This window comes from Spinacia oleracea, chromosome 2 (genome assembly GCF_020520425.1).
Source record: "Spinacia oleracea cultivar Varoflay chromosome 2, BTI_SOV_V1, whole genome shotgun sequence".
In the NCBI taxonomy this organism is placed as follows: Eukaryota; Viridiplantae; Streptophyta; class Magnoliopsida; order Caryophyllales; family Amaranthaceae; genus Spinacia; species Spinacia oleracea.
The window spans coordinates 107955722-107973654 of record NC_079488.1 but is presented as its reverse complement, the minus strand read 5'-3'; the positions used below and the strand labels follow the sequence as shown (position 1 = coordinate 107973654).

Below are 17933 nucleotides of genomic sequence, written 5' to 3'. Positions count from 1 at the left end.
CATATGTAGCATTTTTATTTGGTCCCGTCTCACGATTTGGTTACTCCATATTAGAATTGGTGTATACAGGTACCCAATAGGATGTCCATTCTGAATAATTGCGAATCGAAACCGGAAAATATTGTAACAAATTCCCAATAACCGAAATCGGAACCTGAAAAACAAATTCTGATTCCGAAAACCGCATGTTTCTTTAGGTTCCGATTCTGATTCACAATACTTGACTTATTGCTCAACCCTGAGAGGAAAGCTAAATCTCAAGTGCCTTGTATCCATATGGACACAAGTGACCAAATACAACTATTTTAAGTACCAACACAACATATATCAATACAAAAACGTAAATAATTTGTATTAATTCTTAACAATGTATCAATATTACAATACTCCCTCTGTCCCTTAATACTCGCGCCGTTTTGACTTTTTGCACTATTCACATAATTCACTTTGACCCTATTTTATTTCTAGTATATGAAAACAAATATTAGTATATAATATATTGTTGGCTTCATCTTAATATATATTTTCAAATATTAATATTTTTATAAATTTTTATAATATGTAGTTAACGATATTGATGGTCAAAGATGTGCATTGGCAATCGTGTCCAGTCGAAACGGTGCGATTACTAAGGGACGGAGGGAGTACTATACTAGTCTTAGTACCAATGCCAAATTAAGGAGTACTAATACGACTAACTTGTGTCTATATGCACAACTGCCAAGACTTCCTCCGACCCTGATGCCTCTTACAGTCATACTCAATAGACTTCATCTTACCTTAAAAATAAAAAAAATAAAAAAATAAAAAAATAAAAAATTCAAGCTGAAAAAGGGGAAAGGAGGGAGTTTAAACATCGACAATGTCGGAAGCTTAAACCTTTTTTGAACACGAGCAATTGATTGCACCGCAAATTCAATTTACAGAGATCCAATTCAAAACCCTAAAAAATCCGACCTTATTGGAGCTTAAACTCTCTCTCGTTGCTTCTCAGCATTCGTTTATCAAAAACTCAATTCAAAGCGAAGCATATTCGATGGTGATAAAACGGTGAGTTAGTGGAAATGGAAGTTCGAAGGGATGAAGAACGAACCGAGATAATGCGTAGGTGTAGCAGGTGCATGGTTAAGGGAGATAAAATGTGCTACCAACATGTTGTTTCTTATTTATTTCCTGTGATCAAGAAAAATGATTCCTCAGATTCTGCAAAAAGTGAAGAAAATAAATCCCAGAACCCAGTTAAATTAAATGATAAATTTGTTGGGAGTAAGAAATTTGATGATGAAGAAGAAAAGGGTAGGAATATTTCAGCTGAAAATGTGGAAACTCAAGGTCAGGATGTTGTAAATGTGATTGAAGAAAAGAAGTGCACACCAAGTGTTTGTGAAAATGGCGCAGAGAGAAGAGAGAAAACAAGTCCATTGGAAATAACTCTAACTAAACTTAAGGAAAAGCTGAATAGGAGTAAGAAAATGGAAGAGGAAGAAAGTGCGGGAAAATTGTCTGTTGGAGTGAAGAAGGGGAGAGGAGAGGAGAAAGAGAATGGGATTTATCGAAAGAAATTTCGAAAGATTGCTGTGAAATTCGATGATTTGGCTAGCTGTAGAGATGGGCTTGGTAGTGTTGTTGAGGAGAGATTACGAAAGTGTGGGCAGAATGTGGTGGAGGAAGACGAGGACAGTGATGTTGCATTGGTTGAGCATTCCCAAGAGGAGGAAGATGAACAAGGAGAAGAAATAGACAAGGGCACACTCGGTGTTTGCGAAAATGGTACTGAGGAGAATACACCAAAGATTGATAAAGTAATAAGAGTGATCGGGTTTAAATTCAGTTTCCTATTTTTGTATTTAATCGTTGTACTGTTTTCTGACTATTCAATTTTTTTCACCATTGCCAGAGGATTAAGATCGATTCCAGCGCTTGTCATCAATGCCATAGAGGCGACAAGGGAAGAGTTATTAGGTGCTCTAAGTGCAAGAGCAAACGGTTTTGCATTCCCTGCATTACAACCTGGTCTGTCTTTTTATTTTTGTTGTGCTCCTTGTTTAATAACATGCTTTAGCTTTTTAAAAAGAAACAACTGTGTTTGGAAAGTAAGTTTATATCAGTGTGCTGATGATCGCCAAACTTTCTACGTTTCTATTTGAGAAGATTTGCATTAATGTTGTAACTTGTAATCTACATCATTAGGATATGATCACTGATTATGTGATGTCTTTCCCTGTCACTCCCTTGAATGTAATATGTTATTAATCGTCTGAATTTGTTGTTAGTTTTACATATTCAGTTGTATGGGTATTGATATTGTCTACTTCCTGCTTGCTGTGCTATTCTAGTTATTTACTTTGCAGTATAGTTGTTTTGTTCAGCTAAGTTCTTTAATACTTGTTACCACTTTATCCGTAGTCTTTAGCATACCTGCCCAGTTCTAATCTGAAAATTTGACATTAGCACAATAATTTCTCCAAACATTAAGTTCTGTTATCAAGAAACTCCAATTTGTGCTACACTGCTACTCTACCCATACTTGTCCTTTTCAATCACCTTTATCACAAATGTTTTTCTCATGTAATGTTGTTGGTGTGTCAATAATCTTGAATTACTTAGTAGAACTCCAGTCTCAAGTAGTGCTATGGATTTTGATGAAAAAACGTTGTTAAAAATGTTCTTAAAAATGGTAATGGTACGGACCAGGTATCCGCAGATGACTGAAGAGCAGATTGCTCAGGCTTGCCCACTCTGCCTTGGGAACTGCAATTGCAAGTCGTGTTTGCGCATGGAGGGATCTACCAAAGTGTGATTTTCCTCTCTTTACCTCAGCAAGTTGTTTCATTCCTATTTACAAGATATTCACATGTTGGGTTTTTATTTGATTTAATATAGTATCAGGTGAAGGATGGATATAATGTTCGGCAAGAAGTAAAGATTGACCACTCCAAATATCTGCTGAGGATCATTCTGCCACTTCTAAAGCAGTTTAATCAGGAACAGATGACAGAAAAGGAAATAGAAGCCAAAATTCAGGGTATTACTTCATGGTCTCTTGTTGGATGGCTAATATCTTTCAAGTTTACACTTGTTTCCATGTCCATGTTGATTACATGTAATTATACATATAATTATTGATGGTGAACCTTGACAATCCAAGATGAAAGATGAAGAACAACAAAATTAAGGTCTTCCGTGACAGGCATGAATTAAGGCACCTGAATTTAGGAAGAACTCTAAAACTAATTTGTGAGATAGACGATATTTAAGTAACTTTTAGATGAATGGGTTAACTCTAAATCTCATATTAATGAGAGAGACGCTCTATTTAGAAATCCGAATTCACTCTTGAATCTGAAACTGTAGTTGGGTTATAGCGCACAAACTTAACTCTGTTGTGTAGTATTAATCATTTACGTCTACCCTAAACGTACAACTGAATCATTCACGTCTCAAGATTCATATCGATAATATGCCTGAATTGAAAAACAAACTTATTAGATGCACATTTTAAAATGACTAAATGTTTTTTAGTGAGGTCAGTTTCCTTGTGTAGCAGATGGATGATATTTTTTCTCTGGAATCTGATTTTTGCAGTTGAGTATTTGTGGGAAGTTGACTCCACTATCATGCGCAGAAGTGCCGGGTTAATTCCCTGTTCTGTTCTTGTACCTACCCATGTGTTTTATAACTAGCAAACCACGAAGCTCTGTGTCATCTGACTCATCTCATATCTTGTGGATGATCTAATTCCAGCAAGCCATAGAGATGACACAAATGCTGAATAGTACTCGTCATAGTTATTTAGTTGGTATAAAGGTCTGGGTTATTGTAACTTTGTGAAGAACATGTATATTGCCAGATTATAATTGTTGTGGTTTATTGAAGCTCAATTTTCACGTACCCTGGCTTTTGAAACTTCCGTGTGGATAATATTGTCGTGAAATAGTTATACAAGGGAAACTATAGACTTCTTTCCGTGCTCTTTAAATACTGTCCCAATAATGAAGCCTATGAATATCTTGTTCTTTTCTCAGTGAGTTATTCACGTTTGTGTTATTTATTGCATATAGTCATAAATTGATTCTGGGTTAGCATTTTGTGGTATCAAATTCCCTCATATGGTTGTCCAAACCCTGTAAATTGGCTCAACGAAGATCACTTGGTGACAGTTGTTTTAAATTGGTTGTTGTGCTTGTAGGTGCACTAGTGTCTGAAGTAGAAATTCAAAATGCAATTGGGCGAGAAAATGAGCAAGTATTCTGGTAAAGGGGTTAAATCTATAAAGTGCTTTGCTGTTCCTGATGAGTTGCTATTAGTCTTCAGGCCATGATTTGGTCATCTTTGATGCAGTAACAACTGCAGAAACTCCATTGTCGATTTTCACAGAAGTTGTCCAAACTGTATGTATGATTTGTGTCTCACCTGCTGTCGGGAAGTTCGTGCTGGACGGCTGCAGGATTGTGAAGAAGCTGTAACGGAATATGTTGATAAGGATTTACAAAATTTGCACTGTAAAAGTTCTCGTGGGCGACCAAAGAAACCAACTAGAGGCTACAATGCTCCCACAAAATCAAAGGAACCAGCTAGATGCTTGAGAGTTCATGTTCAATCAGAGAGAATTACTGGAGGCAAAAAAGCTCCTGCTCGATCAAAGAGAATAGTCTCAGACAATCCTTGTGGGCTACACTTTGATGATCAAAATAAGGCAAAATCTGAATGGAAAGGAGAGAGAAATGGTGCTATTACTTGCCCTCCACCTATATTTGAGGGTTGTGGGGGTGCAGTTCTTGAATTAAAATCTATCTTATCAGATGGTTGGGTTTCAGAATTGCTGAAGAAAGCAGAGCAGACAGTGGCCAAATGGGAACAAGAGATTTCAGCTTGTGCTCCTGAGGAATGCTCATGCTCTGCTTCGGATGTTGATCGTGGAAGCATCTTGCAGAAATGTGCTTCCAGAGATGGCTCCAAAGACAATTATTTGTATTGCCCTGATGCTAGGGATATTCAACATGGATATCTCAAACACTTCCAGTGGCATTGGACTCTGGGACAACCAATTATTGTCAGGAATGCTCTTGACACTAACCCTGGTTTAAGTTGGGAACCAATGGTCATGTGGCGTGCTTTCCGTGAAGTTGGAAATAGGGTATTGAAGGTGAAAGCTATTAAGTGTTCGGATTGGTCTGAGGTAAGTGTTGTATACTTGTAGGCTTGCAGCTCAGAACAAACTATTACCTGCTTATATTTGATGAATCATGTTTTCATTCTTATGTTTCCTGTTGCTGAGAGTTTTTCTAACCTTGTTTTTTTTTTAAACCTTGTCAAAATCCCGTTGTGTTTAAATGTTTAGGGGCATTTCTGTGCTGTGCTGTCTATCTGTATACAACATCTGTGACCCCCTCTCGATATGGAGCCACTCCATCTGGTTTTTATTATGTTTTGGAGTGAAAAGATTTCGCCTATATGTCCCTGCTATCTCCCATCACTTTTTAATTTCTCCACTCACCTTAAAAATGATAATTTTTATTTGGTTGACTGGTTCAGGATTTTTGTAAGGTAGTTTCAAACAAATTATTACTGAGTACAATAATGAGAGTAATTGTATTTTAGTGATCTATAACTAACTCTATACTAAAATAGGCACCAAGATGTCATTTCCTAGTGCAAAATTTTCCCGGAAAAACCCGTTTTCCAAAAAAAAATTACTGAATATTTTGGTGAAATTAGCATGTTAAGCGCATAAAATATGTAGTTTGTAGGGTGGGAATTGCAAATTAGATGATTAAATGAGTATGTTCAAGATTTATTAATTATGATAAGTTGAGGAAAAATATTTCAGTGAAATAATAATTTTAGAATATCCGTGCGTTCACGGGATCTAAGCTAGTAATAGTATTAATTCTCAATATAAAAAAATAAGTGATGTAGTACATAAAAAAAACTAGTATAGAAAGAAACATGTTTTATTGTCTAAGTGGTATGTATAGAGTATATAAATTTGGAAACAAGCATAAATCAGTGGCAGAGTTGCTGCTGGATTGTAGGAGAGGGATGCAATTAAAAGTTCAATTTAGATTTCTATTCAATGAGAAAATAATATATTACATAGTAAGACTAACTATGTTACTCGCACTCGAATACCCATGTCGGGCAAGGGTACATGTCCAATCATCCGACTCAGCTATTTTGTGAAAACGTTCCATGATTTTGGTCCAAAATGAAGTGTCCGGTGTCCATACCCAAGTTCGAGTGTCGAGGATCTAACACGGGTACTTGAGGTAAAATGAAGAGTCCAAATAACATAGTGGTAAGAGACCTAAGAAGAAGAAATAACAAACACATCTAAGTTGGAAATGCACCAATGTGATAGGACTATAAGAACCAATAGATGTAACTCTATCTCACAAAATCTCCTTATTGTAACATATTTTACTCCTTGCATCCCGAAATTAATTGATTTTTTTAATATTTTAGTCCATCCACCAGAACATTGGCGAGCTAAAACTTTTATTTACCTATCATTGATAACAAGTGCCACATTGGCGAGCTAAAACTTTTATTTACCTATCATTTATTCATTTTTTTTACTGAAATTTTACAGGCAAACTGCTGTACAAAGCAGTAAATATTGGCATGTTAATATTTTCCGTTTCCTCTAAATATAGTCATTCTTTCAACTATGTTGTTGATTTTCCCTCAAAAAAAAAAAAAAACTTTGTTGTTGATTGGATTTGTCTATAGGTTTCTTGAATACAATTAAATTGATTTGAGTGTTTTTTGTCCATTGTTTTAGCCATTGTCAACGCATTGTTTTTCAACTATATAATCTCTGTGGTCTCTGACTCTCTGTTGTTTAACTTGTGACTGATTCTGGGTATCAATCCACTTTAGGTTGATCTCAACGCTCACCAGTTTTTTAAAGAATATTCACGGGGTCAATTGGAGGGTGCTAAGTCACTTGGCATTCTGAAATTGAAAGATTGGCCACCTGTTGGTAAATTTGAGCAGCGTTTACCACGTCATAGTGCTGAATTTGTTAGAGCATTGCCATTTAAGGAGTACACACATCCCAGGGTTGGAGGTTTGAACATAGCTGCCAAGTGCCCTTCAAGAACTTTGAAGCCAGATTTGGGTCCAAAGGCTTACATTGCTTATGGACGGGCACAAGAGTTGGGTTGTGGTGACTCTGTCACCAAGCTTCACTGTCACATCTCTGACGTGGTACATATTTTCATTTGTTTTTATCTTCTTTGCACTTTGAAGTCTTGAACGGTCTATGAATGTTTCTCCCTGCAGTAATATTTTCTTTTAAATTCGAGATTGCCTGCAATGTATATGATGGGATGAGTATGACCAGTGCAACTATTATTTAGCTCTAACTTGCTAATAGTGGGTCCGTGCTTGTTATAGAACTTGCGTGTTCTTTTTTTTTTGCCCGATTACTGTAGATAAGAAAGAAAGACCAAGGAGAATAGGAATATAGGATGGATGGATCAACCATGTGGGGTATTTTTCTTTTAGAGGAGAAATATGGACATGCATTGTGAAAGAGTTTGAATGAGTCCCATATAGTTGGCAGGAGGACACAGGAAAGTAAGAAATTTACTTGAAATTAAATAAGTGAAAGTGGGTAAAAGAATATATAAAAATGGAAGTGGTAGAACAAAGGAGAACGGAGGGAGTACCGGGCACTGTTTTATACTACCCTCCATTTGCAATCAGTTGTTCCATTTCCTTTTTCAAGGTCAAAGTTTTAAACGTTTGACCGTATTTCACTTGACTAATGTATATTCATAAGAATTTTAAAATTATACTACAGGGATCTGTATTGCAAGCCAAGTGGAGTGTTTGAGAATTCTTTCCATGATAAATCTGGTGGTATCATTTTATGCCCGGGACTGTTAATTGTTTCCACAAATAGATGGTCAAAAATGTCAAAATTGGCAAGCTTTGTGAGTTATAAAATGAAGTAAAATGAGGCTCATAAATGTTTGTTCCTTTTTCTTGTATTTTTCTTTGAGGAAGTGGTAGAATCGTAAAAGTTTCTCACCTCACCTTTAAGCTTAACTGTCATCAACCCAGAAAGATATAAATCGAAATCAATAGAGTAGGTCCATCAGGATTCAGGAATATGTCTTGGCCATTTGGGAACTCTGTTCTGTAATCTGTTGAGTTCTGCCCATTACCAAAGAAAAATAATTTATGCTTTACAGCCAAGATTTGTTTGCGTGACATGGAAGTTTTGTAGAAGGTTGACGGTTTTTACTGCTTGGTTTATTTTCTTTGAAATGTCTGACTTATTGCCATTTTTATATTGGATTTAATAGGTCAATATTTTAACACATACCACCGATGGTACTCCGCATCTTGGCAGAAGTGTTCATCCATCTGGGATCTTGGAAGGTTCAGACAATAAAAGAGAAGGTGCTCTTTGGGACATCTTTCGTAGAGAAGATGTCCTTAAGCTGCAAGAGTATTTGAAGGGACATTACATGGAATTCAGGCACAATCATTATTCCCCATTCAACCAGGTAATATCGTATACTCAGTACTATTTTATACATGTAACTTATGCAGTTATGCGTGTAAATTATATATGGCAAGGGGTGTACCAGTTGCACAAGTAATAAGTAGTATCTTTCCTGCAGGGATTGAATAAACACTAATTTACAAAAGACCAATTTGTGAAATTAACTATTTTATACTCGGGTAACTAAATAAAAACTAAAAAAGTATACTAATGACAGGATACTAAAGTTCAACCAATGACAGATAGCGGTAAGGCTTCCAGTTCATAGCCTGACATTTTTGTAACTTTATGTGACTAGTTCCAAGATTGAATTTTAATCCAATTGATAATTTTACTTAAAATTTCGATTTTATTTAAGGATATTCTGTCAAAAAGTAGCTTGTAAGGCAATATTTTGTGGGAAAGTACCTTCTGAAATTATTTTTGGTGGCACCTAAAAATATATACTTTCCTCCTGAAAAGTCAACATTTTGTTGGCTTTCGTTTCCATCCATTTACTTTTTATCTTTTTTCTTGCATGCTGTCTTTTTCTCTTTGATTCCATCGAGAGAAGTCAAAGATTCTTTCTCTACTTTGGCTGTGGAGAATGAAAAACAATGGGATTTACTGGAGTCGTATAGTCCATTGATCAAGAATAGATTTCTTATTGGTATCAATTGATTAAAAAAGGCAGGACATTCAATTTTGCTAGCATCGGAATTAAGCTCCGAATAGATTTAAATTAAATTTGGTCTTCAAGATGATTTTCAGCAGCCGTTGAATTTGGTCTCGAGGCCGGGTTCCAACTTGGACCATCAAGCTCAGTGTCTAATAGTTGGTATGAGTGATCTCATAGCATGATTAATTCTAAAAGTTTACTACAAGTATAACTTGTAGTCTTATAATATCAATATAAACAACTTGGCATCAAACACTTATAAAAAATGCTAAAAACACATCTGATTCGCCACTACCCTCAGGCTTTATGAATTAGGAGAAAATTATGGGGATGAAAGGGGTGGATGTTTTAGAGATAGTGGGGTGGCTGACCGGGCGAAAGCTCCCTTTACAGAAGGATAAGAACAGGAGAGGGGTGAATTTAGGAGTATATCTGCACCGCACCACCATATAAAAGAGGGAAAAAGAGGACCTCCTAACAACAGTAGCACATGAAAGCTATCTGAATTCCGAGAAAATAAAATAGAAAATGGATCGTAAACAAAGTCAACTTGTTGGAATGTTGACATTTTGGATGGAAACATATTGACGAAATTTTGGTAAAAAAAAGTGTTTTTCTACAAAAATATAAAAGATATTTCCCCACAAGATGATCGCTTTAAAAGATGTTACTCCATTTGTCCTGTTAAAATATGTCTTGAATCGGCCAAGCCCCTTACTGTGACACCCCAACACGGAGATGTCCCTATATAAACTCTCTGGGTCATAACCTAGTTGTATTTTGTAATCTGTACTCCTCAGGATCAATTAAACTTTAAAATTTTCCTCTCCTCTGCGTATGGACGTAGCTAAAACATTGTTAGTGAGTTCTTTATTTACGTTATTTATAATCTTCCGTTATAACAAACTGGTATCAGAGTCGAATTTGTATTAGGGTTTAAAATTCCGTGATAAAGATGTCTGGTATTAACGTGAAGATCGACAAATTTATTGGGAGAAATAAATTCCGCTTACGGCAAATCAAGATGCGAGCCTTGTTGAAACAACAGCGTTGTGGGAGCCGCTTGTTAGGAAGCCAGCAGATCCAATCACCGATGAGATGGTCGTCCCGGAGGAGAAGGCACACTCGACGACTATGTTGTGTCTTGCTGACGATATCATCGCCGAGATCGCGGAGGAGGAAACCGCGCAAGGTTTGTGAGGGAAGCTCGAGGTCTTTATACGACAAAATCCAACAATAGGTTGCTTCTGAAGCAACGTTTGTTCAGTCTGCGGCAGTCTGCGAATGCAGGAAGGTATGCCTCTGCGAGATCACTTAGATCAGTTAAACACAATTTTATTAGAATTGCGTAATATTGATGTTAAAGTTGAAGATGAGGATGCTGCTTTAATTCTGTTAGTGTCTTTACCATTATCGGTTGAGAATTTTGTGCAATCGTTTATTATTGGTAAAGATATTATTTCTGTAGAGGAGGTTAGATCGTCCCTCTATACTAGAGAGTTGCGTCATAAATCTTGTATTTTCTTCAAGGTTCTACGCTATCAGGTTTTGTTGTTGTTGCATCCTCGGAGATTGATAAGGAAAACGTGGCGAAGTTATGACAGATGAGGCTTAGTCACATTAGTGCAAGAGGGATGCAAATTCTATCAAAAGGGGTTCTTCTTTGTGGTGACAAGGTCACGGATCTTGAATTTTGTGAACATTGTATTTTTGGAAGTTACATTGCAACAAGTTTCCTAAAGCAATACACAGAACAAATGGCACAATTGATTACATCCATTATGAGGGGTCCTTCTCGGGTAGAGTCTTTAGGGGGTCACAGATATTTTGTGTCAATGATTGATGATTTTTCAAGGATGACTTGGGTGTTCATTATGAAGCATAGAAGTGAGGCCTTTAAGAATTTCAGGCAGTGGAAGGCATTAGTGGAGAATCAAACAGGGAGGAATATCAAAAGGCTGTTAACTGATAATGGTCTGGAATTTTGCTGTTATGAGTTCGATGAGTTCTGCAAGAATGAAGGGATTTCTAGGCATCATACAGTAAGGGATACACCACAGTAGTAGAATGGTGTAGCAGAACGTACAAATCACAACTCTGGAGAGAGCTAAGTGCATGCTCTCTAATGCTGGACTAACTAGAAGATCGGTTTGTACAAAATGTTATTTGATAAATCGTGGACCTCACACATGTATACATCTCAAAACTAGTTTTGAGGTGTGGTCTGGTAAGCCTGCTGAGAGTTTTTTGTTGTATTGTTTAAAGCCACGAGCTAAAAATGAAGTATTTGTAGGATATGGGGACGGGGTTAATGGTTACATAATCTGGTCTCCATCTGTAAAGAGGGTTATATTAAGTAGAAATCTAGTCTTTGATGAAAATTTTATGTTTAATCTTACTGTGAAGTCTACTGTTGTGTCAGAAAGTGGTAGTGTTAGAGAAACAAGTGGAGCAGCAAGTCACTCTAGATGAGAGTGAACCACAACATGAAGTCAACAACCGCAGTCAGAATCACAACATGAAGGTCCACAACAAAGTTACCTGGTCCGTGGTTCGCTTCGGTTCGGGGTACGAGTTCGGGTTCGCGGTTCATGGGTAGCTGATTTTAGGTTCGGGAGAGGGTTATGGATTTTTTTTTACGTGTGTGTTTTAGTGTTATATGCGATAAAAATAATAATAATAAGTAATAATAATAATAAAAAAATACATAATAATAGTTGACATCGAAATACTGCTACTCTTGTAAGCTCCCATCATCAACTCCACAGCCACTGTTAGGAGAGAGAAAATAAGAAGAGAGATGAGAAAAAAGATGAATGGAAAGGGGAAACTGAAGAGTTGGAATGATAATAAAGGAGATGAGGAGAGAGTCAAAGTGAATTTATGATGGGCTTCAATAGTGAAGGAAGGGTGGCATCGGATGACTCAACTGATATTATCGTTTCTATTCATTTGTTAGTCAAACACATCGGCAAATATATATCAAACACGTGTCAGAGGAGTTTGTTCAGATTCTCAATGAGTCTTACCTATCAAACACGTGTCAGTGAATACTTAATAAAATAATAGTGGGACCACGGTACCACACCCATGGGCAAACAAAGTATAATATATTCAATTATTATCACCTAACGTAATACTATGGGGCCATATTCATGAACACGTGCAAACAAAAAGTAAAATAAAACAAAAAAGTAAAAAATAAAAACAAATAAAACCCATCTTCTTCATTTTGCAGTTCTTCACGATGGTCTCTGCTCATCCATGTTATTTATTTTCAGCAAGACGAAAGAACAACAAAAATAATAATTGACGGTCGCAATCAACGCGTATGTCCTTCTCAAACAAAAGCCCCAACATATTTTATCTTCTATCGCCTTCCCGGACCTTCAATCGTTAAAGCTAGGGTTTTGGTTTGGTTCACGAAACATCGCGAATTGGATCACCGGCGAACCGCGAACCGGTACGGGCGAACCGGTTCGAGATTCGCGGGGGTTACCAGCGAACTAGGTAACACTGGTCCATAGTAGCGAATCAACACGGTTGGCTCTTGATCGATCAAAGAGAGCTAATTATGGGATGCCTTCCAAGAGATACGGTTTTGAAGATATGGTGGCCTATGCACTACAGGTTGCTGAAGAGGTGGATCCTAACTCTAATGAGCCATCCCCTACAAAGTAGCAGTTACATGTACTGAGTCTATCCAATGACTTGTTGCAATGGGAGATGAGATGGAGTCACTTCAAAAGAATCAAACTTGGGAATTAACTAAGCGACCTCGAGATAGAAAGATCGTTGCTTGTAAATGGGTTTATAAGAAGGAGGAGAAACATCCGTTGAGGGTATCAAGTATAAAGCTCGAGTAGTAGCTAGAGGGTTCACTACAGTGGCGGAATTAGGGGGGCTGGCGGCGGCCATGGCCCTCGCATCGGTTAAAAATGTTTAAGTAAAATTAATTACATAATACAAGTGTCAATAGTGTAGATGGTTGAAGAAAGTCAAAATTTACTATCCTGGATACAGGTCGCGGGTTCGATTCACATTGCAAGCATTTTTTCTCTTTTTTTTTTCTTCTTTTTGTTTGGAGTTTGGACTACAAATTACTCCGTAAATGTCAAAGTAGCCATTGTTCCTGCCGATCCATTCGTTTTTCTTTCTATTTTTCTACTGTCACATAGCTTATCGTTATTCAGAACATAATGTTTTATACGGAGTATTAGTTTTAGACATGGAGAATAACTCAAATATGAAATTAGCCAAAATATTTAATTTTGTTAACTAGTGGTGTATGTATATATTCCTGGAAAAAAAGCAGTGGTAATATAATTTATTCAAAGTATAAAAATAATTGATTTACAATTTTTTTTAAAATTAAAAATGTACTTCGATTACGACCCCCCCTTCGACAAAATTCTGGTCACAGGAGGGAGTAGACTACAATGAGATTTTTTCGCCACACTTCCATCAGGGTGCTAGCAATAATTGCACATCAGGAGATATACATGACTCATCTAGATGGTTTCCAGTTCCTAGTAAGGAAAACCATGTTTGCAAGTTGAAGAAGTCCTTGTATGAACTAAAGCAGTCTCCAAGGCAGTGGTACAAGAGATTCGACGGCTATATGATATAGATAGGCTACACCAAGAGTCCGTATGATTGTTGTGTTTACTATAGCAAGACAGCAAATGGTTTTGTATGTAGATGATATGTTGATAGCTGCAGATGACAAGTCTTATGTTCAGAAGTTTAAGGATCTCCTTAGTGTTGAGTTTGAGATGAAATATTTGGGTGCAGCTCGGAAAATTCCCGGGATGGAAATTTACAGGGATAAAAGCAAAAAGAAGCTCTTCTTATCACATAAGGGATACATTAAGAAGATTTTGTATGTCTACAACAAAGCCTATAAATACTGCTAGTGTTGCAAATGCACATCTGTCTGTTGCTTTTGCACCTAAGTTTGCTAAGGAGGAGGAGTACATGTCTCGAGTTCCCTATGCTAGTGCAGTAGGAAGCTTGATGTATGCAATGGGTCTACACTACACCTGATCTTGCACAGTCTGTTAGTGTTGTTAGTAGGTTTACGGGTGAACCTGGCAAGGAGTATTGACAAACTGTGAAGAAGATTTTGGTCTCATTTATGGAGGTGATACAGAGTGTTTGGTGACAGGGTTATGCTGGAGATGTTGATAGTAGAAGATGCATGACCGGTTATGCTTTCACTCTTGGTGGTTGAGTTGTTAGTTGGAAAGCTACTTTGCAACCTATGGTGATGTTGTCTATTACAAAAGCAAAGTACATGGCTTTGACAAATTCAGCAAAAGAGGGAATTTGGTTGAAAGGATTAGTTACTAATTTGGGTCTACATCATGATCACGCTAGTCCATCATGAGAGGACTAAGCACATCGATGTAAGGTATCATTTTCTAAGAAGTGAGAAGAGGATTAACGTGAACAAAGTGGGTGTTGCTGATTACCCAATTGATATGTTCATCAAGCCGGTTCCACATAGCAAGATTCAACATTGTTTGGACTTGCTAAATGTTAGGAGTTGTTGATTGTCCTTTTGATGGAAAAAAATCAGGGTGAGGAATTTCTGGTACGTCTGACATTATTATGGTGTATTTGGTACATCTGTTATTTGTGAGAGGATTCAAGTCAAGGTAGAGATTTGTTAGAATATGCCTTGAATCGGTGAAACCCCTTACTGCAACGCTACAACACTGGTTATAGGCTTTTTCGCATCTGTCTAGATAGTACTATATAAACTCTATTGGTCATAGCCTAGTTGTATTCGGTAATTTATACTCCTCAAGATCAATAAATTTTTTCCTCTCCTCTGTCTGTGGACGTAGTTAACACATTGTTAGTGAATCACGTTAAATCTATGTGTTCTTTATTTACGTTATTTATAATCTTTCTTGCTTCCGTTATAAAATGTCCTTTATTGTTTGCCCCATGAAGCAAATGTGCTTTATTAAGAAATGGATGAGTGGAATTGAGAAGAGACAAAAGTGGTGAGTCAATCGTATTTTATGTCCCATGAGCATATATGGTAAATGGGCAATCTTTTGGGGACGGACCAACATAGCAAATGGGGAAAACAAATAGGGACAGAGGGAGTACTACATATTTGACAACAAAAGATCCTAAAGTTATTAACCTACACTTTCTTAGTCAGTTTAGTAGCTGCAAGAATGATGTAGATATATGCTATAAGATCCTATCACTCATGTACTTATTTTCTCATAAAATGTGATCTATCTTTTAATACCATTAGGAGCATTGGCATATTCTCACATGAAATAAAAATGAAAAATTGATATTCATTAACCAAAATACGTTGTATAGGTGGTGACACGATAGCCCTACAATATAGAAATAGTTCACAATGTTATCAAGATTCAAGAACCAGCATCAATCAATTTGAAAAAACCATAAAACAAATGTAAGCTTTATGAAAAACAGTTGATATTTCTTTCTTGCTCTGGTGGGTCATCCTCATCCGTGTCTTATCTGTTAGCAGTACGTGTTTTTCTCTGATGAACACAAGGCCGCGTCTCCCCTTTTCCATCTTGCTGCTCTCCAAAACAAACCCACACTGCTTCTCTTTTCTCCGTTCGGTGCTCTCTGAGTTCTGTGATGTTATTAATTTCCTTCTGCTCTTTCGTTCTCTTAAAAAAAAATACCAAAGCAGCAAGTTTATTGGGAGAATTCACCTCCTAACCAACACGTCCTTGCTCTTTCTAATATCTGCAAAGTGGGTTATTAGCCTTAAATATTGCAAAGGCAATTGGGTTTTTCCTTACTGTTGCTTGTAGCGAGTGAGGTAGAGCTTCATGCTGTTGCCAATGTTTAGTAAAGCCAGTTTTTGTTGCTGTTGGAATTGCTCATGCACTGATGAAAAATCAAGGATCACTCTCTTTAGAACAGGACCTTCTTGCATGAGACGCGAGCATTGACATTGCTTTCCTTTGGAGACCCAAATTCCTACAAAAAGATGAATAAAAATCCTCTTTAAGCTCACTATTTGCATCAATGTTTAAACTTCTGTGCTTGCCTCTTGGTTGATATCTAAAGATTGGTTAATGCTATTATGTATTCACATAATAAGGACCAGAACAAAAATTGGGTTTGGGAATTGGGACTTGCTTTATTATGACATCAGTCTTCAATTATGGTGTTTCTTTGAATGTGTAGGTCATTCACCCTATTCATGACCAGACATTCTACTTGACTGAGGCACATAAAAGGAAGCTAAAGGAAGAATATGGTAGGTTTATATTTTCATGTGACTCTCCAATTGGCCACTCAAGTCTTTCTCAATCATTGAACATCATCTGTTGCTGCTAATTCTGGCTTGAGTTCTATTCTACTTATAGGAATTGAGCCATGGACATTTGTTCAAAATCTTGGAGAAGCAGTCTTCATCCCTGCTGGCTGTCCTCATCAAGTTAGAAACTTGAAGGTACCATGTCCGTTTTTGTGGCCCCGTCTTACTTTCACAATGATTTTTTTTGATGTAGTTTTAAATGTCATTAGTTCATTTTACCCTGCAATATTTCGTGAGTGCATGATATTATGAGAAGTATACAAAACTTTAAAATACAACGGATACCTTGCTATTTGGCTAGGCAGGAGTATAATACATACTTCCTCCGTTCTTATTTACATGACACAATTGAGCCATAGACATTTGTTCAATAAATGGTTTAAGGCTTAACTTTATTTAAAAACTTTAAATAAGGCTTAACTTTTTCTATAACATTAAAAAGTTTGTGATCTTTACCTTACAATTGGATGATTGGAATTTGGAAAGAGCTTGAAATATGGTTTAGAAATAAGATCAACTTATCATATGCTTGAAATTGACGGTGGAGACTAATGATTTTGACGAGTCTGGCCTTTTTATGTAATTATCTCTGCTGACAAATGTCTGCAACTCTGTCTCAGTCATGCATAAAGGTTGCGCTTGATTTTGTCTCTCCTGAGAATGTTCACGAGTGTATCCGTCTTATCGAAGAGCTCCGTAGTTTGCCTCGAAATCACCGGGCCAAGGGGGAAAAGTTAGAGGTATGTCATTTGCAGTTGATTGAAAATATGCATATTTTTATAGAATCATTCTAAAACAGAATGTTGTGGAATGTAAACTTTTGTGAAAAATGTGATTCTCTTCTTGATGTAGGTATGGAAAATGATTATTTACGCTGTAAAGCAGGCTATAGACGAACTGAAGTCCGACCAGGAGTTAGATGATTGAAAATATGGTAGATGATGATTTATGTTACTCGTAGGGTGATTCGATCTTATTATTTACTTGATGACCTGAACAGGCTTCAGGCTTCTATGTCGCCAATGTATCTCGAGTCAGTCTAATTGTGTTAGTATAGTGTTAGTGTGTTTGTTGACACCATACCGGAATCGAGTCCAGTTGTGTTAGTATAGTGTCTATGAATTCTCGAGTCATGCGACACACTTACTACCGGGTCGGGTCATGGGCCGGCATAACTACCCGCATTTTCGGGTACCCGTTTAGCTGGGTACCCGGCACCGTTCTGAGTATCCAGACTTTCGGACCATGACATAGGCTCATGAGAGAAAATCTTGGCTATTTTGGTGAAGCTGCTTGTATTGTATAGAATTATAGATACAAATACAATCAAATACGAACTACTCATCGAGTAGTAAAATGAGAATTTGAAAGCTTGAGGTTTATTGTGCAATTTTTTTTTGTTCTTTGTTCTTTTTTTTTTGTGC

General features: G+C 37.0%; 1 protein-coding gene across 5 annotated transcripts; it reads left to right on the top strand.

Moving 5' to 3' along the window:
- Window positions 1–741: 741 nt before the first annotated feature.
- Window positions 742–17919, top strand: LOC110782184 (lysine-specific demethylase JMJ26). Of its 5 annotated transcripts, none has more exons than XM_056837725.1 (12): window positions 746–1802; window positions 1898–2013; window positions 2695–2794; window positions 2890–3025; window positions 4190–4253; window positions 4342–5179; window positions 6883–7212; window positions 8319–8522; window positions 16377–16449; window positions 16559–16644; window positions 17130–17249; window positions 17362–17919. In XM_056837725.1, exons 1-12 carry the CDS (start codon window positions 1065–1067, stop codon window positions 17434–17436), a joined length of 2880 nt encoding a protein of 959 aa, XP_056693703.1. In that variant the 5' UTR covers window positions 746–1064; the 3' UTR covers window positions 17437–17919. The 5 variants fall into 5 exon arrangements, 4 of the variants coding, with proteins under 4 accessions (XP_056693704.1, XP_056693705.1, XP_056693703.1 ...); XM_021986311.2 differs by having other exon boundaries at window positions 747–1802; window positions 2884–3025; XR_002531898.2 differs by lacking the exons at window positions 17130–17249; window positions 17362–17919 and adding an exon at window positions 10156–10473 and having other exon boundaries at window positions 742–1802; window positions 2884–3025; window positions 16559–16624.
- The last annotated feature ends 14 nt before the right edge of the window (window positions 17920–17933 follow it).